This window comes from Hyperoodon ampullatus (genome assembly GCF_949752795.1).
Source record: "Hyperoodon ampullatus genome assembly, chromosome: 3".
Lineage (NCBI taxonomy): Eukaryota > Metazoa > Chordata > Mammalia > Artiodactyla > Ziphiidae > Hyperoodon > Hyperoodon ampullatus.
In genome coordinates, this window is record NC_136916.1 from 167,933,619 (window position 1) to 167,961,612 (window position 27,994).

The 27,994-nt window shown below is 35.1% G+C and overlaps 1 protein-coding gene and 1 pseudogene across 3 annotated transcripts; one reads left to right on the forward strand and one right to left on the reverse strand.

Moving 5' to 3' along the window:
• Positions 1-286: 286 nt before the first annotated feature.
• On the reverse strand, positions 287-27,994 carry TC2N (tandem C2 domains, nuclear; the record flags this gene model as incomplete). 2 transcript variants are annotated; one of them, XM_079701289.1, is made up of 11 exons in its annotated part: positions 287-441; positions 2,464-2,663; positions 5,279-5,393; positions 10,631-10,822; positions 14,889-15,005; positions 15,722-15,822; positions 16,598-16,673; positions 17,891-17,985; positions 19,451-19,618; positions 26,320-26,553; positions 27,907-27,994. In XM_079701289.1, 11 exons carry the CDS (start codon positions 27,971-27,973, stop codon positions 331-333), a joined length of 1,476 nt encoding a protein of 491 aa, XP_079557415.1. In that variant the 3' UTR covers positions 287-330. The 2 variants fall into 2 exon arrangements, with proteins under 2 accessions (XP_079557415.1, XP_079557414.1); XM_079701288.1 differs by lacking the exon at positions 10,631-10,822 and having other exon boundaries at positions 27,907-27,973.
• On the forward strand, positions 24,431-25,118 carry LOC307050983 (ribosomal biogenesis factor-like; annotated as a pseudogene). Its single transcript has 2 exons — positions 24,431-24,554; positions 25,056-25,118. The product of its transcript is annotated as a ribosomal biogenesis factor-like (transcript).

Consider the following 27,994-nt stretch of genomic DNA (forward strand, 5'->3'; position numbering starts at 1 on the left):
AAGCCTATAAACATAATATAGCAGCAACTATCTATGATTGATATTCCCATTGACTATAATTTATTTAGTTGCCCTAGTAATACTACCCATTTATTTTATTGTCTATTTCGGCCAGTTTTAAAGCATTTCCTTTACTTTGGATATCTGGTAAAATTCATCCCATTTTTTACCAAGTTTGATTTTCTATTAGATCCATTATATACTATAATTATGGCCTCCATAAATAAATTGATAAATGTACTGATCTGTCTCTTCAAATTGGTAGCAAATTGAAATCGTAAGTCTTCTAAAATAATGTCAAGTTTGTCACCAAATTAATGTGCAGGGTCTTCAAGACGGATTTAATTTGTGCCACTTGATAACAACCTTTTCTGGATTTGTAACTGTCTCTTTCCACTGGTTCGCTGCTTCAATGTTATTACTGTCTTCACTTATCCAAATCTGTAAAGGAACAGTACACTCATTTAACTTAACACAATAATGGTAACTGAGTTCAAACCATTAATTACTCTTACTAATGAAAGACAGCTGGACGTTTGGTTTACACATTTTCAACTAAACATCTTTCCATTTTTCCAAAAGTTTGATTTCTCTTTGAAACTTGATGTTAAAACACTTAACCTATTTAGTTATTGAAGACTATTTTATATGACCCAATTCAATTTGAAAATTCAATGTGAGATATTACAAAATCACTTCCTCCAAAACAGTTATTAGTATCCTTTCTTTCTCAATAAATCTAGGAGCTCAACTTAAAATTGATCCCAACCACTCAAAAACATTTTTGTAAAGATTAATTGAGACTAATCATGATTTAAACTGATTGGTAAGGAATGTGCATTTTAAGTATCTTTTACATTAAATAAAACTGTAATTTTAATTGAAATCTAATAGTCATTCTTCATAGCAAACAATTTCATTGAAACTATCACTTACGTAACTTTAGATAACAGATGTGAATGAACTTGGGAAAACTGTAAAGCATTTTGCAAATATAAGATATCACATTGTATGTTATGTATCACGGAGACAAGGTGAACAAGGAAACAAAACAACCTGAATCCTCAACTTAGCTACAGCACTAACAAATGCTGTTACTTTGGAGTTAACTTCTTTGAGACTCAGTTTCTAATTCTTTTAAATAAAGAAACTGGAGCAGGGCACTCCAAAAAGGTTTGGTTTTCAAACTTTTTTCTCTAAATTTCTTGGTCTGAAGAACTTTTCCTTCAAATAAAATCTTACAAAACACCCCAACATATGAAACAGATAACATAAGAGTGCTTTGGCGGATAGAGGAGTGGGAGACCTTGATTCCGCATGTGCATGCCCCACCATGGTGGCTCCTGAGGCTACCAGAGGAGCCAGAGGGAACAGATGGCCAACAGGAACCTTCCAGAATTATTATTCTTAACTAAAATCCCAACCAAGAAAGTGGAATCACCAAAAAAGTTATCCTGAAAATCTCCTGTCAGGTAAATCTATTCCATTCATACATGGTAGTTGAGGCTTGACAATATGCGAAAACCTTAAGTGAATTCATTTCATAGGCCTCACGACTTTGAAAAGTATGCTAGTTATACTAGGTCTTGAGTTCAAACTCTTTTCCAAATAAGAAGAGATGAAGAACAACAAAACTATAGTATTTTTGACAAATATTTTAGGTAAAATATATGAAGTGAGTGAGAGTATCAATCTTTGAAAATTCACATATAATTTGAAGATTTCAGGTAGACTGCTAATAACATCTTGTTGTCAAGTAGAAGCCTTTAGACTAATAATACAGATTTTGGAATTTAAATGTGAGTCAAACAATTGTAATTAAGATAAAAGATACTGGACAGTTACCAGTAACTCATTTAGAATAAAGAAAGAACTACAAAAGGAAACAAGTTCCTATAGGACTGGCAAGTAAGCAAGTGTTATGTTGTCTTATATAAATTACTATGAATTTTTCAGTAGATTAATCCAGATGACAATACTGACTAAATAATATCACAACCACTGTTAAAATCGATGTTTTCTAGGAATTCAAATCTAACACAATTCAGCTAATAGCATACAGAGTTAAACATTAAATTGAACATGACACAGAATAAAGTAAGTTGGATACCTTAAGTAAGCCTTAAGAAATTTGACTGAAATACTTAGTGTTCCCTCCTTCACAAGAAACGAGTCAGGAGTACTGAAAAACTGATCTTTCTTACTGATTTTAAAGTTGAAAAGCTCAGGAGAAAATTTATTTTAAGATAAGAAGCCTGACTGCTCAGAAGTTCCAACTATTTTTGTATTAAAGCAGAAAGTCTGACAAGATTTGATTTTTGTGGTGACACTGAATTTTAATTTATGATGAACAATTTTACTCTATTCAAACTCAAATTTATCCTGTATTCCCTTTGTTAACCAACTGTTTAAATGCATAGAAAAGTGCAAGGAAAGAACATGAGATAAAAACTCCCTACTAACCTGCCCCACAAAGTGTCTTCTTCCTACAGAGCTTCGACTGTAAAGCTTAATGAGAAAAATAATTTCTTTTTCATTTTGTATAAGTGGAAAAATCATAGTCTCTCCCCACTTTACTCTTCCATTGGAGGCCTTCAATAAGCGTGTCTTCTTCTTATAAATCAACTCCCCCGAGCTAAACATTGCCACCTTCACAAAAAAACCTAAAGAATAAGAAATTTTGATAAATAAAAAATTTTAAATGTCATATAAAGAAATATATCCATATATTATCATAAAAATATCAATAAGCTACTTTTAAAGATCTGATGAGCTACTGCCATAACAGAAAATATCTCTAGTAAATTTTATTATTATTCTCGTAAGTTATAAGTAACTACTCTAACCTTAAATGAATTTAATCTTCCTCTAACCTGGATGCCCTTAAAGACTGGAACTGCAGACATAAATAACAATCAGCAGCAAAGGAGTACACATTGAAAAGGATTATACAAAAGAGAGGTGCCAACTCTTTGGAGAGTTGGAGGAATTTATTTCACAAATTTATATAGGTAAAATTCTTTGCTTGAGACTCCAGAAGTTAAACATATGCCCACTAGAGAAAACCTATTCTTTAAATAAATTTGAGATGTAGAGCTTCCAGTAATGGTAGAATAGCTTTTACAGACTAACCTCTCATAGATGACAATTATAAACTCTGGGGAAAATATTAAAAACAACTGTTCAAGATGCTAAACATTGACCAAAGAAACTAGCAGAAAGAAACTAGAGGAGAGTCAACTCTTAAAAGATGAGAACTGCTGCACTAGGTAAAATTCAGGTTTATACAGTTTTTCACCTAAGCCCGCTCCCCAGTCTGACATACAGTGCTTACAACTCGAGCAAAAAGTGCAGTCTGACTAATTTGAGAAGTGATGGTATAGAGCTGGGGCTGCCAGACAGCAAGAGTTTCCAGAAAGGAGGGAGCCACAAAGTAAGAACTGAGGCTGACCATTACTTATAAAATGGAGATCACTGGTAATCCTGATTAGCAGTTTTGATTAAAGGAAGATACCTGTTAATGTAATAAATTGCACTGTTTTGTCCTTGTTTCCTAGAATTAACCCTATATAGTCTTGGTAATTTAACTTATTCTTTTAATGCCAACTTGGACTTTACTTGCTTTTGATTTTATGATTTTTCCATCTATCTACGTAAGTGACGGTAGTCTATAGCTATTTTTTGTGTATGTTGTCCTTTCTGTTTTGATAGCAAGAATATGCTAACCTCATAAAGTTACTTTTTCCATCTTTTTTTCATGCTGTGGAACAGCTTATATAGAATAGGAATTATATGTTCCTTAAAAGTTTGGTAGGATCTGCCAGTAAAATCATCTTGGCCTCTGCTTTTATTAGAGGCAGTTCTTTAACTACTTTTACATGGTTATTGTTCTATTGATTCCTCCCTCTTCTGGAGTGAATTTCAACAGTTTTTTTCCTTGGAAAATCATTTATTTTATATAGTTGTTCAAATGAATTGGCATAGTTATAATTGGTATTGTCTTACGTATTTATTTTTATAAATTTATTTATTTGTTTACTTTTGGCTGTGTTGGGTCTTCATTGCTGTGCGTGGGCTTTCTCTAGATGCGGCAAGCAGGGGCTACTCTTCGTTGCAGTGCGTGGGCTTCTCATTGTGGTGGCTTCTCTTGTTGCAGAGCATGTGCTCTAGGCGTGCAGGCTTCAGTAGTTGTGGCACATGAGCTCAGTAGTTGTGGCTTGCAGGCTCTAGAGAGCAGGCTCAGTAGTTGTGGCGCACGAGCTTAGCTGCTCCACGGCATGTGGGATCTTCCCGTACCAGGGCTCGAACCCGGGTCCCCTGCATTGGCAGGTGGATTCTTAACTACTGCACCACCAGGGAAGCCCTCTTATTTATTTTTGAATATCTTCTGAGATTCAAAATTGAAATTATATCCTCTTCCTTGTCTATGTTTTCTTTATTTTTTGCTTGATCCAGCCTACTATAGGTTTGTCTATTTTAATATTATTTTCAAAGAAAAATCTTTTGGTTTTATTGATTTTGTGGGGGTTTATTTGTTGTCCCCATATTTATCAACTTCAACTTTAGCTTTAATTTCTACTTCTACTTTCCTTTGTGTTTGCTGTTGTTTTTCTAGCTTCTTGGACTGTGCTCAATTGTATTTATTTTCAGTCTTTGTAGTTACAGTGGACATCCATTGCTTCTACCTACCTCCTGATATTTTCTCTTCTTCTAGTAGGAAAGAGGAACACTCTTAGTCCTACTCTTAGCCCTTTAGGTAGGACTGACCTCAAACCTCCCACTCCAGCGGCAGCCATGTGAACCAGCCCTAGACAACCAAAATATCAGAATCCCTGGCTGTGCTCAAAGGCACAGGTGAGAAAGTATTTTGAGGTTTGTGTCTGATATTTTCAGTATTTTAAAAAATTAAGTTTCTAGTTAGCAGAGTATCCAAAAAAGGGTACAGACCTAGAGAGAGGATAAATTATCTAGGCTGGTGAAATATAGCTGACAGTCTTCTGGACACTCAGCCTATATTAACTAATTAGCTAAATAAAGAATAGCATCAAATGCAAGAAGGTCACAATTGGGTAAGAATCAAGAGACCAGTGGATTAAGGCAGACACAGTGGCTAGTAATTTGAAATCCAATAAAGTAATTTTAAGTTAAAAGGTAAGAACGTAAGTTAACTAACAAAAGTAACTAAGAATTTAATCTTCACTGTAAGAAACACAGGAAAAAACTACCTTTTACAAATATTTTCTGAAGATTCCACTTTGAACCACTTTGACATACTTACTCCAAGTCAGGGGTGTTGATGAGCTTGGAAGGTATTGAGCCTCAAGAATTTGTAACTGAATTCTGCTATTTACCGCTTGAAAACAAGTCCCCAGTTCAAGTTCTGCATGGCAAACCTGCATATTAAAAGAGTGTCATTTGCTAATCAAGAAAAAAGTTTTGGCATATTTCAAAAAATTCAATAATAAAGAGCTAAGGTTAGAAATTTTGAAAGCACTGCTTTTTACTGACACACAAAGCTAAGTGTTATAAGAGGTTACGATAAATGTCATGGATTCTGTCAATATGAGGTACTTACTGACTTTCATAAATTCTGAAAATTTAAGTTACACATACATACTGATCCTTCAAAATCAGGGAGACCAAAAGACAATTCAAATTAAAAAAAGAAAAAAAAATTAGGGCTTCCCTGGTGGCGCAGTGGTTAAGAAAGAATCCACCTGCCAATGCAGGGGACACGGATTTGAGCCCTGGTCCAGGAAGACCCCACATGCCGCAGAGCAACTAAACCCATGCACCACAACTACTGAGCCTGCGCTCTAAAGCCCTCGTGCCACAACTACTGAAGCCCGTGTGCCTAGAGCGCATGCTGTGCAGCAAGAGAAGCCACCGCAATGAGAAGCCCACGCACCGCAATGAAGAGTAGTCCCCTCTCACCGCAACTAGAGAAAGCCCACGCGCAGCAACGAAGACCCAACACAGTCAAAAATAAATAAATTTATTAAAAAAATTAAATTCCTAAACAGCTTTACTAGAGAAAATGTCAAACACCAAAAGAGCATATTTTCAAAAGACTTAAATGTAGTCATTTGAATTTTTTCAGAATGTATGAAATCTGATAAAAATGTTATATATGAAACGCATCATTATTTCTTCATTTGTAGAAATCAGAGGTAGTGTTACCAAAATCAGAAGACAAAGGATTACTACAATGAACAGATTTGTGGATTAAGAGCTGAATTACTATGCTAAATGAAAGCAAGCCAAAGATGAAAGTTGGCAAGAAGGAAGCTAGCGAGTGATGAGGCAGTAAATAATAAGGAAAAGGTCAAAGAAAACCTGAGGCAAACAATATAATGAAGGAGATTTAGCAAGGGGGAAAAGCTAAAATGTGCTCTTCAGTATTGCTAAGAACAGAAGAAAGTAATTTGTCTTACACAAGCCAACCTATTTACATGGATTCCAGCGTCCTTGGAGTGAAAAATAAAAGAGAGAAACATAAAGTCGGCCAAATACAAAAACACTATTGTTCACATGATGAAAAGAGTAAGTATGGGATTAAAGAAAGAACATAATGTTAACAGATCTCACTAGGGCGCAGCACAGACTGACACAAAAGTCTTTGCTAGTATTGATTCCAACAAAGCTATAAAACAGCTGACTGATACTTCATCAAGCGGTTTGTATTTGATAATCACGCAGTATTCCCCAGTAATTGACGCATGGATCATAAAAAAGAACCTTTTTTTGTACATACCATTGACTGAATCTTGGATATTTTCTTAATACAATATTCTGTAATGGTCAAAATGGCCAAAATTGGTCATGCCATAAGAAATCAAAAGATACAAAGTGAAAAGTGAATCACTTAAAAGTATAAAATCATCTGTTGAGGTTACACTCCCTCTTGAAAAATCGAAAATGATGATAAAAATTGTCTATTTTAGCAATAAATGCTGAATTCTAATAAATAAGTGAATGTACTGCTTTTGCTTTTAATCAGAATAAGGATGGATTAATAAATGTTTTTACATGAACTAATTTTGGTATCCATATATAACACCTTTGCTGATTAAAAAAACAAATGTTGCAGTCCTTGGCATTTAAAAAAATACATTAAAAAATACATTTATTTATTGTTTACAAAACACAAAGGAAACCATGGATAACATTTTTTCATTAATTATTTTCATTATGGTTTTGTACCCACGATATAATAACACTTATGAAAACATCTAAAGGTGGCAAAACTTCTCTTAGTGTTACACACTTGTAAGAGTTCACTCTCATAAAACAGAGCAGCATTTGGCAGTGGATTTACCATTTCTTACTTGCCAAGGTTATTTCATAAATTCAATTTATATTCCAAGATGTTATATTCCAATAGTTAATGAAAAACTATTCAAAGTGGTTTTCAATCTCATAATAACCAAAAAAATTAAAATTCTAATCAATTAGTAGGTATACATGAAGAGCATTTTTAATGAGCACGAAACTGTGGAAGATAAAACATACGACCTCTGTTCCTGAATAATGTATCATTTTTGAAAGAAAAGAGAACTTTTTGAGCTTCCTGGATGAAATGTTAAGCATAATTAAAGAAATCCCTTATCTGGTGATTTTTGAGAATATCTTCTTAGGGGGACAATACATAGCTGATAAAAGATATTTTCACATATTAAGGTATGGGGAAGTCATTCTGGCTTATACATGAGTTAACTTGAATTTTATGCTAACTAAAACAGCCTGTTTGTGGCCTATCAAGCATACATTGTATATCTGCTTTAATTACTAAAGAAAAGAGCACGCTGACCAGAAGTAAAGAATGTCCATGTTAAAAATAAAGATTAAATGCCTCCCTTCCTGGGATGTCACTGCTGGTCCCCCATCCAGGATAAGACTCCCTTCCTAGGTGCCAAGGCCATACTGACTTGCTGTGCACATGCTGATTTTTTTTTTTTTTTTGGAAACCTTGAAGGAATGTATCCCTGACTTGTTTGATGTTCTTTTTCTGACAAGATATAAAACTGTGCTGAAAACCATGCTTCTCCAGAGCAGTTCCTCAGTTATCCGAGAGGCTGTTTTCCAGGCTATAGTCCTCAGTTTGGCTCAAATAAAACTCTTTTCGATTCCTATTATAAACTGTTAGTTGATCATTTTCTTCGACATGGTAAAGAGAGCTGGCTGTGGAATTAGAATGCCTCGGTTCAAATCCTGATTCCCCAACAACAGGCTGTATCAACTCAGGCAAGTGCTTCAAGTTCTTGGTCTCCACAATAGGGATGACAAGAGCAGCAAGCTCATAAGTTCGGTGTGAGCATTAAATCACTGAGGACCAAGTCAGTCATATGCTAAGTTTCTTCAAATGTCAGCTATTTCTTCAGGGAAACCTTATGTCTTCTACATTATTCAACACAGAAATCTGAGTTGTCAGCTAGTTGTTAAGGTCAAAAACTCTGTACTCAGGAAATTATTAGCTCTATATGAAAATTCTGCTGTTCATGATAAAACAGTTGTCAGTGTGAAGGATGGGTATGTAAGTCTGGCTCTTTCAATGTCACAATTAGAATATCAATTTTCCTCCTCAACACAGGAAACAAAGCATATTATTCTTGCTTTTAGCCAATAATAAGAAACATTCAGTAATATAAATTCACTGGTCCAATATAGCCTGGAAGCCCTTCTTTCAAGCCATCAATCTTTGTATCCCTAGCACGTGGCATACAACAGATAGACAAATGTTTATAAAACATCTGATATGCAAAATATAATTTTGTAGAAACTGTGCCATAATCATTCATTCAGATTCTCCAAGGCAGATTAAGATTATAATGTCTCAATTCCCCAGAAAATACATTTGCTGAGTTATCTTCTACTATACTCTACTAATTTTTTAAGATTTAATCTATTAAAAAAACCAAAAAACCCATGAGGCAGATTACTGCCCTAGAAAATCTCAAGGCTATTGGAGGAGTCAGATATGCAATCATAATAAAATGCTGTGTTATAATAATATTAAAAAAAGATTTAATCTATGAATTATCCATTTATATAGTAATATGTGCCTTTTGTAAAATATGGTTGCAGATTACTGTCTATAAGCTAGTAGTAGATGTAAATGATAAACAAAGATGTAAGTGATAAACTGTCACAGAAAACAAATTCACTATACTTTAACAGAAAATAACAATCTAATTTAGCATGCTTTCATTCATCATTTATTCTTTCATATCAACCTACATACAAATATTCAATGCCAAGAATATGACGGGCCCTTGCTACGGGCACAATAAAATATGAAGAAAAAAGATGGAGGCTCAAGCCTTGCTTTTTTTTTTAAAACAAGTAACTTAAATAATTCTAAGTTATAATAAATGCTATAAAGAAAACACATTTGGTATGGAGACAGAAAATAATAGACAAGAAATAACACGATTTTTCAATTCTTCTTGATTAATCTTTTGTTCTTTATTTTTTTAATCCCTAATTTCCCCTCACTTCAGTGGTTCTCAAGCCAGGCTACACATTAGAATCACCTGAGTAGCTTCTGAAAATTACAGATGCCTCTGGCTCACTCCTCCCCAAATTCTGATTTAATGGTTTAAGTGTGGGCTATTTTTTTTTAAAGCTCCCCAGGTGATTCTAATGCGTAGCCAGGTTAAGAACCACTTCAAACACCTTAAATATCTTTGAAAGCAGGTAAAATATAAATCCTATGTAAATTTAAAATCACATATAAGTTCAACCTTATAAAGCGTTATGACTGATTTCTATATATATTATCCTGACACAGAAACTACATAATTAAATCATTAGGAATTTCTAAACAACTTAAACAGTGCTCAGCTGGCTAGTTGAAAGAAGCAACTACTGGGTCTCAAAAATCAATTAGCACTATAGATAATGAAGCTTTTTACAAAAAAACACCAGCTGGGGCTTCCCTGGTGGCGCAGTGGTTGAGAGTCCGCCTGCCGATGCAGGGGACACAGGTTCGTGCCCCATTCCGCGAAGATCCCACATGCCGCGGAGCAGCTGCACCCGTGAGCCATGGCTGATGAGCCTGCGCATCCGGAGCCTGTGCTCCGCAACAGGAGAGGCCACACACAGTGAGAGGCCCGCGTACAGCAAAAAAAACAAACAAAAAAAACACCAGCTGTAAGATCCTCCATTCTACCCAATTTATGGACATGGTGCTTACTCATGATTAAAACTTTCCTAATCTATTTCAAGGCAATCTCTTATTGAGTTTGGAGTTTATTGATTCTGTCTTGCTTTTCCTAAGTTATCAGCTACTAAAAAAAAAAAAAAAACCTAAAAAATTATTCATACTTAGGGTTATTACATTGAAGTATGAAACATTAATTAAATATGTACTAGGAGAAAGTAACCCTAAGGCTATTTTCCAATGGAGAAAGAAAACGGGCTCTGTTAACATTTTATCAACTTTTTAAAAAATTATTAAATAATGACATAATTACAACTTTTTTACATTACATTTATGTTACTATTGCTTCTTGAGAGCCTTCCTGATCCTTTAATATATTCTAGTTTTCAAATTATACTCCAACAAACAAAAATTCATCCACTAAATAATTCTAAAAGTGTGAAATACTTTACATATTATATCACTTACAGAAATTTTTGAAGGTGCTGATATATCCAAAGAGTAATCCATTTCCTGTGTGCTAAGAGTTCTGAGTGATAGTGAGCATTCTCCAATAGTTTTCTTCCTAGGAGTTTGGGTTTGAATCTTAAATACAAGTCTTACAGTTTGTAGACTGTGGAGTTTAATAGCAAATACAAACGTTTCCATAAATTCAATAGTCTAAAATAAAAATCAAGAAAATATAAAATATGTTAATAGAATGACTGAAAAAAGGGTCATAAACCAATACAAAATAAACAAAAATAACATTTATAATCTAGGAAAGGCAAATTTAATTTTTTTACAATGACAAAAAATATTTTTTAATGAAAATGAAAATGAGAATGGCCATGACTTGCTTTTCCAAAATTTATTCTGGATACTGCCCTTCTTAATTTCACAAATCCTTTTAATTACTTAGTCAGGAATTTAGTCAATATCAACACCAAGTTCACCAGAATACAGCTTTTTCCCTTTTCAAAAATTAGGCTGCTCTCCATCTTTGGTTCTGGAGTATCATTCCTGCTATTCACCACACTTCTTCAACAGTTAATGAGAGTACTTCAAGAATCTCATGCAAGCTCTCACAGTACACAAAATCTAACTTGTTCACATTAACAAGAGACTTGAATTATTTCTTTAAAGGAGCTATTCTTTGTCTAATGTTCTTCCCATCTAATTTGGGGTTCATTTTATCTTTTAGTGATGTTTGTTCCACTCTTTCCTATCTGAAAATCGATCTCCTTGATAAGAGAAGACAAAGGGAAATGTGAGTTCCAAGTTCTACCTTCTCTCATAATCTTCCACTCCAGGCAGCAAGTCAGTGTTTTCCATGCCCAGACTATTTTCAAATGTTCTTTTTATTACTTTTAATATTCTTAAAACCTTGGCTTACTGTGACCTAACATCTTTTTGACACTAGACTGTTTTTTGCTTATAAACTTCCTAACATCAATATTTTAGATACTGTGCCCAAATGTTCACTTTTACAGTAATCACTTATGTCTGTGTAGTCAGAATTGTGTTTCTGAGAGCCTCCCAACCACCTGAGCTTTCTTTTTCTTTCAATCTCAAGCCATAGATCACATCAATAACACAGTATGCATAAAATGCTTAATTTTTAAACTCAGATGCAGTGAGCTTACAAATGAAGTAAGTGTGCTGGTTTACTTTACACTTTGCCATAACAGGGGACTCCTAAACAACTTGATAAATAATAAATTTTAAAAGACTCCAAGCAAGTTTTAATATGAGAATATTTTCCCCTAACTTTTCCTAAGTCAGCTTAGTTTTATTTGAAAATCAAAAAGTGAAAGTGTTTAATTCAGTAAGTATTCATCTGTGAGTATCAGGATTAAGACCAGAGTTAAGATTTATTTCCATCTAGACTTTCTACAATGCATATTTTTGTAAAGTGAGATCCTAATATTTACACATAAATTTTGATTACTGCTTTTTCACTTATTAAGAACATTTTTCCATGTCCTTAAAAACTCTTCCTAAACATTATTTTTCATGGCTGCCCAGTATTCTATCACATGGTGTTATGGTTTGAATTGTGTCTCCCCCCAAAAAAGATGTATTGAAGTCCTAACCCCCACTAACTCAGAATGTGGCCTTATTTGGAAATAGGGTCATTGAAGATGCAATTTGTGAAGTTAAGATAAGGTTATACTGGAGTAGGCAGACCCCTAATCCAATATAACTGGCGTCCTTACAAGAAGATAGCCATGTAAAGACACAGAGACACATGGAGATGAAAGACACGTGGCCATGTGAAGATGAAAGCCAATGATTAGAGTGAAGCCAAGGAATGACAGGGATTGCTGGCCATCACCAGAAGCTAGGACAGAGGCATGGAAGAGATGGAACAGATTCTCCTTCAGAGAAGGAACCAACACTGCTGACACCTTGATTTCAGACTTCCTCTGAAACAGTGAGAGAGAAATATTTGTTGTTCTAAGCTACCCAGTTTGTGTTGCTTTGTTAACAGCACCCATAGGAAACAAATACACAAATACATGGTATACCAAGAGTTTTCTCAACCATTCCCCTATGGGAAACATTTAGATAGTTTCCAACTTTTCCTCTATGAACAAAACTGCCAAGAATACTTTATATATATTTTGTTTGCATCTTAGATTATTGCCATGAAGTAGATTCCAAGTAGAAACACTATGTTAAAAAGTATAAATTTTTTTTTTTTTTGCAGTATGTGGGCCTCTCCCGTTGTGGAGCACAGGCTCCGGATGCGCAGGCTCAGCGGCCATGGCTCACGGGCCTAGCCGCTCCGCGGCATGTGGGATCTTCCCGGACTGGGGCACGAACCCACGTCCCCTGCATCGGCAGGCGGACTCTCAACCACTGCGCCACCAGGGAAGCCCAAAAAGTATAAATATTTTAAGGTTCTTTTTTTAAAAAAATCATTTATTGAAGTATAGTTGATTCACAATGTTGTATTAGTTTCTGATGTACAGCAAAGTGATTCAGTTATACATATATATATTCTTTTTCATATTCTTTTCCATTATGGTTTATTACAGGATATTGAATATAGTTCCCTGTGCTATACAACAGTACGAACTTGTTGTTTATCTATTTTATATATAGTGTTTGTATCTGCTAATCGCAAACTCCTAGTTTATCCCTCCCACAACCCCTTTCCCCTTTGGTAACCATAAGTTTGTTTTCTGTGAGTCCATTTCTGTTTTGTAAATAATTTCATTTGTATCATATTTTAGATTCCACATATAAGTGATATCATATGATATTTGTCTTTCTCCTTCTGACTTACTTCACTTAATATAATCTTGTTTTAAGGTTTTAATGTATATTGTCAAAATAATTTCCAGAAAGTGTTATGGTCTAGAGTGCTTGTAAAATTTTCCTAATTTTAATAAGCAAAAGAAGAAAGAAAAGAGAAAGCAATATGTAATTTAAATTTGTATATCTATGAATACTAGTGAGAGTAAATTTTTTTCATGTTTATTAGTCATTTGAATTACCTTATTTTTAAATGATATGCTCTTGTAGAAGTTTCATTTGTATGGAAAAACACTAACCATTCAACCCATATCAGAAGACAAAAATGAAGATATATTAAAAGTGAAATCTAGAATCTATAAAACAAATTCAGGATCATAAGTCTTCCAGTTACGATCATTGAAAGTATTTAAAGGAAATTAATCACAATCATGCAATTATTTCTCAAAGCAAAAGTGGAGTGGGGGGAGAGAGGATGAAAATATAGACACATTTATTTATACAGGAAAAGTAAATACAAGAAAATTAAATAGTTTCATTAGATATTACTCATCTTCTATATATTTTAGTGATTAAGGTTTTCTTTTTATATACAATGGAATATTACTCAGTCATAAAAAGAAATGAAATTGAGTTATTTGTAGTGAGGTGGATGGACCTAAAGTCTGTCATACAGAGTGAAGTAAGTCAGAAAGAGAAAAACAGATACCGTATGCTAACACATATATATGGAATCTGAGAAAAAAAATGGTCATGAAGAACCTAGGGGCAAGACAGGAATAAACACACAGACCTACTAGAGAATGGACTTGAGGATAAGGGGAGGGGGAAGGGTAAGCTGTGACAAAGTGAGAGAGTGGCATGGACATATATACACTACCAAATGTAAAATAGATAGCTAGTGGGAAGCAGCCGCATAGCACAGGGAGATCAGCTCGGTGCTTTGTGACCACCTAGAGGGGTGGGATAGGGAGGGTGGGAGGGAGGGAGATGCAAGAGGGAGGAGATATGGGAACATATGTATATGTATAACTGATTCACTTTGTTATAAAGCAGAAACTAACACACCATTGTAAAGCAATTATACTCCAATAAAGATGTTAAAAAAATAAATAAAAAATAAATGCATCTTAATATTGGGCAATGAAATATCAAGTATTTCTGAGGCTCAAAACGGTCTTTAAAAAAGCAAGGGGTACATCGATGCTTCTGCGCCTTCTGTGAATATACGTGTGTTGTGTGTGTGTCTTTAGACATTCACAGAGGGGGAATACTGTAGAGTTTCTGAAACTTTGTCTTTGGGTGGGGGGGAACACAATAAAAGCAATGATGCTCAAGGAATTAAAAAAAAAAAAAAAAAAGCAAGGGGTACATAATTTGTAGTTTCCCAAAAATAAAACACTTTCTTATTCCAATTCTTTACATGGGTTAAAGTGACAAATAGGAGAAAAACATAAAAAGATAGTCAAACACAAACACTTACATTACAGCCTTCCTTGACTGAAGATTTGAAATGTACTGGTTTGGGCAATGTTAGTATTCCTTTTATAGAAATAGTAGGATTATCTCCATAACTGGAGGGCCAACTTAAATCTCTGCACTAGAAAGATAAAATAAAAATACAGTTTGAGTTTTACAAAGGACTCTGACAATACAAATATTTGATACATTTCTTGAGTTAATGACTTAAATAAAAACTATAGGGCTTCCCTGGTGGCACAGTGGTTGAGAATACGCCTGCCAATACAGGGGACATGGGTTCAAGCCCTGGTCAGGAAGATCCCACATGCCGCGGAGCAACTAAGCCCGTGAGCCACAACTACTGAGCCCGCGTGCTGCAACTACTGAAGTCAGCATACCTAGAGCCCGTGCTCCGCAACAAGAGAAGCCACCACAACGAGAAGCCCACACACCACAATGAAGAGTGGCCCCCGCTCGCTGCAACTAGAGAAAGCTTGTGTGTAGCAACGAAGACCCAACACAGCCAAAAATAATAAATAAATTTACAAAAAAACTATAAAAGTAAACTTTAGTCTACTGAGATCTTCTGTTTCATCGACATTAAAATAATCTGACAGTGTTTTAGACATCATATCAATTTCCTTCTTGAGGTTAAAAGCAAACAAATTTCCATCATACCTATATTTTTCTTTAGATTCTTTATTAAATACTATTTTCTGTAAAATACTATAGAACCTTAAATTCCAAAGAAGGTACTGACCCATTCCCTAGAAGAGAGCAACAGTAGATGCATATAATTTATAGTCTAAATATTCAATTATGTAAGAAAAGTTTGTATTAACTGTATTAACTTACCTGTAAAACTGTGATCCAGATCTGCTCTACTGAAGAATTATAAAACATTTTCACATTTAATCTCCCCAAATCTCTTTCATCTCCTGATAAAGTAATTGTATCTGCATTGTAAAAGAACAAAGATGGTTGAATTACTACGCAACCCTTCCAATCCAACTGAGCTTTGATACAACCCAATTTTAAGAGCACAACTGAAAACTGCTATAATTACTTTTTAAAGTTGTCAATTTATTAAGACAAAAATCATACTTCAATGCTTTTATTGAAGTGCTGGGGGAAGATATACTATAAAAAGTACCTGGCTTAAAAACTTAACCCAATTATAACCTGAAGAATTTAAGTTAAAACTAAGAAAAACTTTCCCAAATAACACTGATATGGCCTTAATATAGTATGCTTCTGGAAATTCCCTCACTAACATACTTTAAAACAAATGAAAGATATTTAATTTTAAAGATGCCTTTATGCCTGAACACTAAAAAATAGACCATCTGATCTGATGATCTGCATATTCATATGCAGATAACACTGACAACATACATATAATCATCTAGACTTTTTTTAACCTTATCATAACTACATTCAAAATACTACTGGGTAGAAATAATTCCCTTAAGAATATAAAAGTAACTGGGCTTCCCTGGTGGTGCAGTGGTTGACAGTCCGCCTGCTGATGCAGGGGACACGGGTTTGTGCCCCGGTCCGGGAAGATCCCACATGCCGCAGAGCGGCTGGGCCCAGGAGCCATGGCCACTGAGCCTGTGCATCCGGAGCCTGTGCTCCGCAACAGGAGAAGCCACAACAGTGAGAGGCCCGCGTACAGCAAAAAAAAAAAAAAAAAAAAAGAATATAAAAGTAGAATACTTTATTCCTTACCCAGGCTTCTGTTACTCCCCTGAGAATCTTTCCTTGAAGAAGAACTACTGGGCATACTGGACAATGAATCATGTCTCTACAAATAAAATTCTTTTTTAGTCAGATGTTGCATATCAGACTTTAAGGATTCTGAAACTGATGCCCCAATACCCACCCTAGTATCAAACTGAGTGCTAATCATACTGACAGTGTTACTGGTCAGAATTTTTCACTTTTAGATAGTAAAGGGGGAAAAAGTTTTCTGTGTGTGTGTTACCAGGAAAATAGTAAATATCTTACTAGGTAATATATGGGAAAGCCTTTGCTGTTTTTGGTTTGGTTTTGTAATAAGGAGGAAGAGATTACTGTTTATATGTCATACTTGCAAATACTAATGAAAATCAGAATATATTTGGAAGTGCCCTGTTACCTAAAAACCTATAAAACAGCAGTTATCAAAGCATAGTCCCCTGGGCCGGCAGTATCAGCATCACCTGGGAACTTGCTAGAAATACAAACTCAGGCCCTGATGCAGAGCTACTGAATCAAAAGCTCTGGGGGTGAGGCCTGGCAATCTGTATTTTAACAAGCTCTTCAAACAATTCTGATGCACAGTAAAAAAAACTGGTGCTATAAAGAATTAATTCTGCAAAAAATTAACTCAACTGAGGATTATTAAGAATACATTTCCATTTAAATGTATGCATATACATTAACATGGAAAAATGTCCACAGGTACATATAACAATATTTTCATAGCACTTTTATTCTCAGTTATAGGAACATAGGTGATTTGTCTTTTTACCTTGCTTAATTCTGGTTTCTACTTTTTAAGTAATAATCACAGTTTACTTTATTTAAAAAAAAATTTTTAAACATCAAAAAACTCAATTCTATTTCCAAAAAAGGAGAACACTGTGTTAATATTAATGAATAATTAAAGTCCTACATCTCAATAGGAATACTAATTTTTACTAACTATGTAGTTATGTTCAATAAGGAAAGTCAAATAAATAAGCACTTTTAAGTATAACATTTTAAATTCCAACTGCCTCAAGACTGCCTCATTACACACCATGAGAAAAGTAAGATTCATAAAAGAACAAGAGAAAAACTATTGCCTTTTAGTATTCAACTGAGACCTTCCTGAAATAACGCACATGGGAAATGCCAAGCGTTTATTCTTTAGCTATTAGGACAGATACATCTACAAAAGATACATAACATGTTGTTCCTAATGTAATTCACATATTTCTGAATTTTTAGCTTGAAAATAAATTACTGCATATAATTAAATTCAAATAAATAATTTACCTGAATGAACTGCTGAGATGAACTTGTAAGATCAAACATAGACTTGCTTAGTCCAGGGGCACTGAATGGAAGTCTACTGGTCCTTAAGTCACAAACTACAAAGGGACATGAGAAAACTATTTATTTTTATAGTAAAGAAGAAGAGGGACTTCCCTGGAGGCGCAGTGGTTAAGAATCCGCCTGTCAACGCAGGGGACACGGGTTCGAGCCCTGGTCCAGGAGGATCCCACATGCCGCGGAGCAACTAAGCCCATGCACCATAACTACTGAGCCTGCACTCTAGAGCCCACAAGCCACAACTACTGAGCCTGTATGCCACAACTACTGAAGCCCACGTGCCTAGAGCCCACGCTCCACAACAAAAAGAAGACACCATAACGAGAAGCCTGAGCACCGCAATGAAGAGGAGTCCCCACTCGCCGCAACCAGAGAAAGCCCGTGCACAGCAACGAAGACCCAACACAGCCAAAAATAAACAATAAATGAATAAATTAAAAGAAAATCACACACACATTAAAAAAAAAGGAGAAACACTAAATTCTACTTAATTACCATGAACTAAATCTCTATAGGAAATATAGCATGAATATTATATGCAAATCTACTTAAGAGACAAAGCCTTCTAATCAAGTTTAAAAATTGCTTTTGAATTATCTTACTTTTGTTTGAAACAGAAACCAACACAAATCAAACAACACATTTTCACATCCACATCAAATATCAAGCAGGAAAAGTTCATTCTTTTTGCTTACATTATCCAATTCTTCATCTCAGAAGAATAATCTAAGAGGATGTTAAGTCCTCTGTACTAAATGCAATTCAACTATTTAATGAGCACTTATTATGATATTGAATTTCATGTACTGTTTATATTTCTAGTCTGTATGTGTAGTTTCCTTCCTAAACTATAAGATCATTGAAGAATGGAATTCTGTATAATAATTGTATAGTCTAGCACAGTGCTGAAATACATATTTAAATAAGTATTTCTACTTTATTTCTAGTACCTCACCCTGAATTCAGTGGTTGAGATAGCTATATATTTTTCCTGAATATCAGTGAAAATTTTGTGAATCAAATATGTACAGATAGTCTATAATTGATAGTTTCAAATATTAAACTAACGAAGATTGGTAATCATTTAGGCATTTTTTATTTTCTTTGTTTACATTTCTAATCTCATCATTAGTTTCTAAATTCATCATTGTCACTGAATAGAGCAGAAAATAAATACAGCTAGTAAATACTTGTTGTAGAATATGAATGGATAGATGTTATACAAAATATGTGCAAAATCTAAAAATAAAATTTCTTTCAAAAAAGGACAAACAAAATGGAACTTGGAACTACCAATATATATAACTCATTAATCTTTCATTTTTACATTAGATATAAACCACAGAGAAGTTACGATGTTTATCATATCACTTCTGAAGCCTGCTTTTCTCTTTATTTTTAAATTGTTTTTCATAAGATGAATCATTTCTTCCAGAATTTAGATTTAATTTGATTTCTACATTTGTTAAAGAGAAAAGACAAAGAGGAAAATTTTTTTCATACCTGATCCATATCGTTTCGTTGTTTCTGAACGAGGAGGAAAGCGCCGACTCAAATCAGGTGACACGTGCTGATACATATAGAATGGGTTATATACATCATAGCTGTGTCCATGCTGAGATGAACTGGAAAGTTCTACCTTTCTAGCTCCAAAAGATGCTCTGGCAGATCCTGAAAGCAAGTGTTTCTAAAGTTTTACAACACCCTTTTCTTGGAGTTATTAGCCAACAACTGGTGTACCCAAGGCAAAGGGAAAAAAATGTCTCAAGTAATACTAAATCATATGCATTTGATATCTAAAAAAACGAGCAGATGTTTATTCAGGTCTAACTGTGTGGAGTATTCTCCCAGGAATCAGTCATGAACCTTGCTCTCAAGACAGTCTGATAAATGTCTGGCATTCCTCTTTGCCCTACAGACAATTCTACATTTTGTGACCGGAGTTTCCTTTATTTTTCTACTGCAGAAAGAACATCTTTTAAGTAAAAAGATAATCATTTTTTTTGGAGATGCACTCTTTTCACAAAGAACATTTATAAAAACTGACCACATGCTGAGATACACAGAGCAAGTCTCAATAAATTTGAAAGGACTGAAATCAGAGTATGTTCTATAACCACAATGCAATAAAGTTAGAAATCAAATAACAAAAAGAAGAATAAAAAATATTTATGTGGGGGCTTCCCTGGTGGCACAGTGGTTGAGAGTCCACCTGCCGATGCAGGGGACACGGGTTCGTGCCCCGGTCCAGGAAGGTCCCACATGCCGCAGAGCGGCTGGGCCCGTGAGCCATGGCCGCTGAGCCTGCGCGTCTGGAGCCTGTGCTCCACAACGGGAGAGGCCACAACAGTGAGAGGCCCACGTACTGCAAAAAAAAAATATATATATATATATATAAATATATATATATATATGTAAACATAAAGAAACACCAAAAAATAATCTTTAAGAAGAAAAACAAGACTGAAAGATTTGCTCTACTCAGTATTAAGAATAGAATATTTGAACAATAAGATCAATGGAACAGAGTAGAAGGCTCAGAAAGAGAAACCCATCTTATGGACACTTGATTTATAATCAATGTGGCACTGCATAACAGTGGGAAAGAATGGTCTTTTCATTAAAAAGTGATGAGTTCCCTGGGGGCCTAGTGGTTAGGATTATTGGCTTTCACTGCCATGGCACGGGTTCAATCCCTTGTGGGGGAAGTTCCCACAAGCCACACAGTGCAGCCAAAAAAAAAAAAGTAATAAAAGGTGATAAGACAATTGGATACTGATATAGAAAAAAAGAACCCTTCATCCCAACAAAACATATTCACAAAATATAAATTACATGTGGACTGTAGATCTAAATTAAATGTTAAAGGCAAACCAATAAAACTTCTATATTTAATTAAATTTATAAGAAAGTTCTCACGGCCTTAGACCAAGGAAGCACTTCTTAAATGGAACATAGTATTAACCATAAAAACAATTTTAATAAGCCTAACTACATTACAATTGAAAATTCCCATTGGTCAAAAGACTATCTAAAGAGAGTGAAAAGGTAACCCACAGAGTGGGAAAAGATATGTGTAACATATATAACTGACAAAGGGCTCATATCCATAATATATGAGGAACTCCCACAAATCAGTAAGAAAAAGACAGGCAAGCCCAAATATAAACTGGCTACGACTGAGCAGGTACTTCAGAAGAGAGGCTATCCAAATAGCCAATAAACATGACCTGGTGTTCAATCTCATTAATCATGAGGGAAATGCAAGTTAAAACTCCAATGAGACACCACTCATTCATAATGTTGAATGAAAGAACTCATAACAAAAGAATATATACTGAACATGTAATTTCATTTATATAAAGAACCCATAACAGGGCTTCCCTGGTGGCGCAGTGGTTGAGAGTCCGCCTGCCGATGCAGGGGACACGGGTTCGTGCCCCGGTCCGGGAAGATCTTGCCGCAAAGCGGCTGGGCCCGTGAGCCATGGCCGCTGAGCCTGCACGTTCGGAGCCTGTGCTCCGCAACGGGAGAGGCCACAACAGTGAGAGGCCCGCGTATCGAGAGAAGAAAAAAAAAAAAAAAAGAACCCATAACAAAAGAATATTTATTGAATATATAATCTCATTTATAGGTCAGAAAACAGAAAAAAACTAAACCACAACATTTAGGGATATGTGCTTGGTAAAAAGTAAAAATAGCAAGAAAGTGATGATTATTACAACTGGGATTCTGATTACTCTAGAGTGACTGAAAAGGGGGAAGATGGAAGCTTTTGTTTTACTAGTAACACTCTCTTTATTTAGGTGGTGACCATACACACATTTTGCTTTGTAGTAAATCACTAGGCTGTAAATTTCTGTTTTGTTCCTTTTTTCTATGTGTATTATATCTCACAATTTTTAAAGGGTAAAACAATAGATCAAATTCCTTTCAAAGTTAAGACTCACATTAGAAATAACAGACATAAAGTTTTTTAAATGTTTAAATCATCACCATCTTTTAATTCTTTTTATTCCATTTAAAATAGAAACCACAGTATAAACTAATATTTTCTGAAAAAGCTAAACAATAAAACAGGTGGCTTCACACTGAGTTCAGAAAAGAAAAAGAAAATATGTGGTTATGAAGTGAGATCCTATCCTCACACTCTGGTTCAAATAACTATGTGTACAATCCAAGCCCTGTACAAAGGCAGAGGGATGCCAAGAGGGAGGTATGATGCCAGAGAGCCTTATAAGGAGCCTGTACACCTTATAAGCTAACTCTTAAATTTTTCAGCACATAAACACTGCTATAAAAGTCTGTTTATGGTAATAAGAGTAGCACTGTCAAGAGCAGTAGCACCAAAGATGACTCTCTACCTTTATAGGCTAGCCCTAAAAATGAATATTCTTATTCCATTTTTCCTTTATAAGTCAGTCAGTAAAGAATTCCAATTTTCCCCTTAAAAAGATATCATTTTTAAAGTTCAAGAGGCATTTCTCTCAATCTACAGAATCATAGTGCTATAAAACTAAACGTAAAGTAGCACAATTGCTTATACCTCTCAAAAGCCCAATTAAAAATTTCAATATTTATTCAAAATGCATTCTCTTAATGGATAGGTAGATAGATATGGGATGAAGCGAACAGAGTAAAATGTTAATAGTACAATCTGTTATCAAAGCAGTAAGCTGCAGCTATAATCAGATCCATCAGCAAGTAAGCAATGCAACTTAACAAATTTAAAATATCTGAAACATAATTTTAGTCATTATTGATAGTGGTCTGCCCTACCTTCTCAAAATCTCCATATCAGCCCATCACTCACAAATTCATGTAAACATGCAAGATACACATGTTTGACTTCCATAATTAGGCACCAAGAATACTTTCCTGACTCTAATTAAATAATTTTCTCTCCAATATGCTAAAAATCAGATGGCTTTACCAGATCTTTATTGAGCCTATAATTTAAGTGTAAACCCATTTCTCACTCATTCAACTCAAAACATAATCTGTTTTCTAGTGATACAATGAAAAAAAAAAGACAAAAGAAAAACTATAACATATTGCCAAGTAGGTATTTATCTTCTGATAATGAAAATAATACATAAAATACCCTACATGTCTAAAAATAGAGAATTTATTAACTAAATTATAGTACATCCATATGATTTAGTACTATGGAGCCATTAAAAAGCTTCACAATATATGATATGAATAAAACAGATTACAAGACCATTTATATGGTTTAACCCCGATGTTGTTAACAAGTGCGAGAGAAAGAGAAAGATCAATCGATCAGGGCATCCTGTGAGCCAGAACTTTAAAAAACTGTTTTGGAGAGACACTGCTGATATGTGCAAAACAGGGTGGTAGACCAGGCTCAGGGTTCATCCTTCCTTGCTTCTTAAAAAAAAAATTATCACTCCTACCAGACCCAACTCTCCTGTAGATAACTACAATAAACTCTAAACCAAAACCAAACCAAAACAAACAAAATACCCTGAAGGTACTAGAGAGTGAACAAAAGTAGTGAGGATTCTGAACAGCACTTGACTTTGGGACAAAGGGGAATGGCCACCTGTTTTTAATGACTTTTAGCCTGTGGGCAGGCCAAAATTGGCACTGTGCAGGGTGGATAGAATTCCAGTAGAAATCCCAGTCTTTCTGGCCTGAAGAACAGAGCGCAGAGTTCAGAGCAACCACAGCTGCTAGAAAGTAAGGTGGGAATCTTGGAAAGGAGAAAACCTCAAATTCTATGACTAAAAGTCTGCTCAAATATCTGGCTGATCCCTGCACCACACATGTGTGGGACAGACTCCAACTAAGGATAAAAAAACTAAGCTCAGATAGCAGCTGCCACCAAAGACACAGAATCTGCAGCACAGTACAACCAAGTTAATTGCCTGCTGAAGTTAGGGAGGGAGGGAGGAGGGGAGGGAAGGGAGGAGGGAGGGAGGAAAGGAAGGAAGGAGGTAGGGAAGGGAAGGAGGGAGTGAAGGAAGGAAAAAAAAAAAAAACCCATCGGAGTAATGTAACAGGTTCCAGAGTCTCCACAACATAACATCCAACATCCAGAACACAATCCAAAATTACTCCACACAAAGAAACAGGAAAATGTGACTCATTCTCAAAAAAAGACAATCCAGAGAATCCAAACCTAGATGACCCAGATGTTAGAATAGTAGACAAAGATGTTAAAACTCAAAGACCTAAAAGAAAATAGGTTCACAATAATGGGGGTGGTGGGGGGGAAGAAATCACAGAAAAGAAATAGAAACTATAAACAAAGAACCAAATGTAAATATTACAACTAAAAATACATCTAAAATTAAAAACTCACTGGATGGACTTAATAGCTGAATGGAAATAATGGAGGAAAGAGACAGTGAACTTGAAAATAGGTCATTATTATCCAGCCTTAAGAACAGAAAGGAGAGGCATGCAGATGGCATCACCTGGAACTTGAGCAGCTGCATGAGGGTATCAGAGACAATGGCCAAGAACAAACTAAGAGGGCAGAAGTCCAGGAATGTATTCCACATAGCCAGCCAAAAAAGCTTAAAAGGTTGAAACTAAAGCAAAACCAGTTACCACTAATCTTAAGAAGATAAACATTGTGAGTGATGAAAAAGTTAACAGGACTTCCCTGGTGGCGCCGTGGTTAAGAATCCACCTGCCAATGCAGGGGACATGGGTTCGAGCCCTGGTCTGGGAAGATGCCACATGCCACGAAGCAACTAAGCCTGTGAGCCACAACTACTGAGCCTGTGCTCTAGAGCCCACAAGCCACAACTACTGAGCCCGCATGCCACAACTATTGAAGCCCGTGCACCTAGAGCCCGTGCTCCGCAACAAGAGAAGCCACCACAGTGAGAGGCCCGCACACCACAGTGAAGAGTAGCCCCCGCTCGCCACAACTAGAGAAAGCCCACGCATGGCAATGAAGACCCAACGTAGCAAAAATTTAAAAGTATAAAATGAATAAATAAATAAATCTTTAAAAAAAAAAAAGAAAAAGTTAACAGAGTGAATAAAGCTTCTGTAGATATACAAAAGAACTTGCAGCTTCTCAAAAGGCCTTTCCCTTGAACCTCTGCAGAAACAGCTGACTCCTCAGCAGTACCATGAAAATGAACCAGTTAATGTTGATGAACCTACAAGATTAATGGCTCAGTTGTAATACACTGATGATGCATCAAATTTCCCAAAAAGACCAATAAATTAAATGTCTTATACAAAAAAATAAAAATAAGAAGAATAGAGAGGAGCAAAAAAGGTGGAAAAAAAAAGAAGCCTCACAGACACATAAGACAATATCAAAAGGTCCAACATATGTGTAATTGGTATCCCAGAAGGAGAAGAAAGGATGGGGCAGGAAAAATATTTAGAGAAATACTGTAGATCTTGATAGGACTTTGGATTACATTGGTATATCCCTTTGTCAAAGCTCAACAAATACATGCTTAACGTTTGGGCAGTTCATTGTGTTTAAAGTTTATGTCAAAAGAAGAAAACTGTAAACAATTGAAATTTAGTAAATGATATATATGCTTAAGTATTTAGAGGGAAGTGTACTGATGTCTGCAATTTACTGTGAAATGCATTCTCCCCTTACCCCCAAAAGGATTAAAAATGGTTAGAGAAATGGATAGATAGGTATGTGATAAAGTATAATAGTAAAATGTCAATGATAGAATCTATGTGGTGGATATACAGGCATTCACCATTAAGTTCTTTCAACTATCCTGTATGTTTGAAATTTTTCGGGGAATAAACCATTGTGAATGACAGTGTTTCAATGAACTAAAACGAACTATTTCTAAAATACAAGAGTTACATGTTGTTCCCTTTTATCTTCCTTAGTCCATTGGCCTCTACAACATCAGCCAAAATTCAGCCAATGAATACCTCATTCAAGTGGCTGTTTAGGCTGGGAAGTGTATTTAGACTGAGAAGTATAATAATAAAGAAAGAAGGGAAGGAAGAAAGAATAATTCATTGCTTCCTTATTTCTCTTTACAATAAATTTTAGAAAATAATACGACTATTTCCTGTATTTACTGATCTAAAACAGAATAACTCCTCTATTTTTTTCTTTCTAGATGTGTGAAGAATAACTGACATATTACAATTATATTATTCCTTTAAAAAGGCCAAATCTACACACAAATGTATTGACTGTGATCAGATTTCATAATGGACTTCAAAAACACTGTACAGTTAAGTTCCTCTACAGAAAGAGAACATATAAAAAATGAAATGTAAAATTTGTACATAAAAGATATTTTGTATCTTTACACATGTAAAAGAGCAAAATAACAGCAATAACAGCATTTAAATGCTGCATGTTGATTTTTAAATCCTGCCATTTTACTGTTTACCTTCAAGTTCTTCCAAATGTGAAGGCATTCCTTGCATCCTGGGCTGAATATAAGATAACTTAATCCTGGGCACCACAAATGGTACTTCTTTGCCATCAGATGGTAATTTGGAAAGTAAATAATCCTCAGTACAGCCAACCTGAGGCTTTACAGAAACGGAAGTCAATGGAGGTATACAGATAGCAGTATTTTGACTATTTGATACTGCTTCTTTGAAGTCTCTTTCCACAGATACTGCGTAGAAAAGAAAAGAGAAAAAAAATCACAAATATGTATGTAGATTTATATATAATAATCTAAACCTAACATGCTTTGGTACTTATTTAATCATTTTAAAAGAAACTGCTGATACATAAACTACTCTTGGGTCCTATCAAGCACTCTGGAATCTACATTAATTTTATCTAGCCAATATCTGAGAAGTTAACATACTATTGCCAAAGTATATTAACTTATCATAATGGTAAAAGCAGTTTTTAAAGAGTCTCATTTCCACAAAAGAGCTCATAGATGGAAAACAAGTTTATATTGTAGTTAATTCCACAATGCTTTCAAATAAGTAATAATCTAGTCATTTAAATAAAAATACTGTCAACAAAACAATTCTTGTTGTCAATACTAGCAGTTAATTTCAGTCTTAAATACCAAAAGTTACTTTGAAAAGAAGCTAAAGGTCTCGAAGTCTACAAAAATCTTTACCAAACCACAAAATAAAATGTACTTTGACCCTAGAATAATATCGACTTTCCCTGTACTAGCTTCTATGACCTATTTTGTCCATTATCTTGAAAGATACGTGATTCCTAAGCTGTGTGACTTAGGATGGGGAGGTAAGGGACACCTAGAGCTAATCTTCATGTACAGTTAGTACCATCTATAGACTGAATGGAAGTACAATTACTATTGTGTTGGAATTTATGAAATGTTTTATTGCAAAAAAGAAGCCTTCATACTCAAAAACATACTAAGAAGCTATGCTTTAGACAAAGAAATATAAGAAAGAGCCAGAGAAAAATAAAGTTCCAGTCATAACCTTGAAGAGCTGAGGAAACCATGCAATAGAAAGCAAAATCTCCAGGAGTCCTTGATAAATGTGGGTCTTGATAAAGTTACAGGTCTCTTCTCTATTGGTCGTTCATTCATTCATGAAAGGCACTTTTTAATGCATTGTTCGTAAATTGGAAATTCTCTGTATTTAAGTTAAAACATTTGCCAGAGTATGTTATCCCCCAAATACTTCTCTCCCTACTTCTGCCCATACTATTTCATCCACCTGTAATACTCATGTCTAATTCTCACCTTCTCTTACTCCCTTCTTCCCACTCAGCTTGCTAAAATCCTCTTCAGACTTCCATACCATGGATCATCTTCTTTGTGGTGATGTCCTAGAGTGTCTCCTGAGTTGAATTCATCTCTCTCTCCCCTATGCTCCAAGGTACTTTCATACTGAGCTAGTGTGCCTTATATTTATGTTTCTGCCTCCCCCGTGAAGTTAGGAAACATGTCTCATTTACATTTATATCACAAAATGTCACAAATAAAGAAAACATTAAATAAATGTTGAAATCAAAACAAAGCAAAACTCACAGTTGTGCTTGTCTGTTCCACCATAGAAACATCCTCTGCAGCAACTCTTTATAAATTCTGTTGCCATTACGTTCAATCTCCAATATCC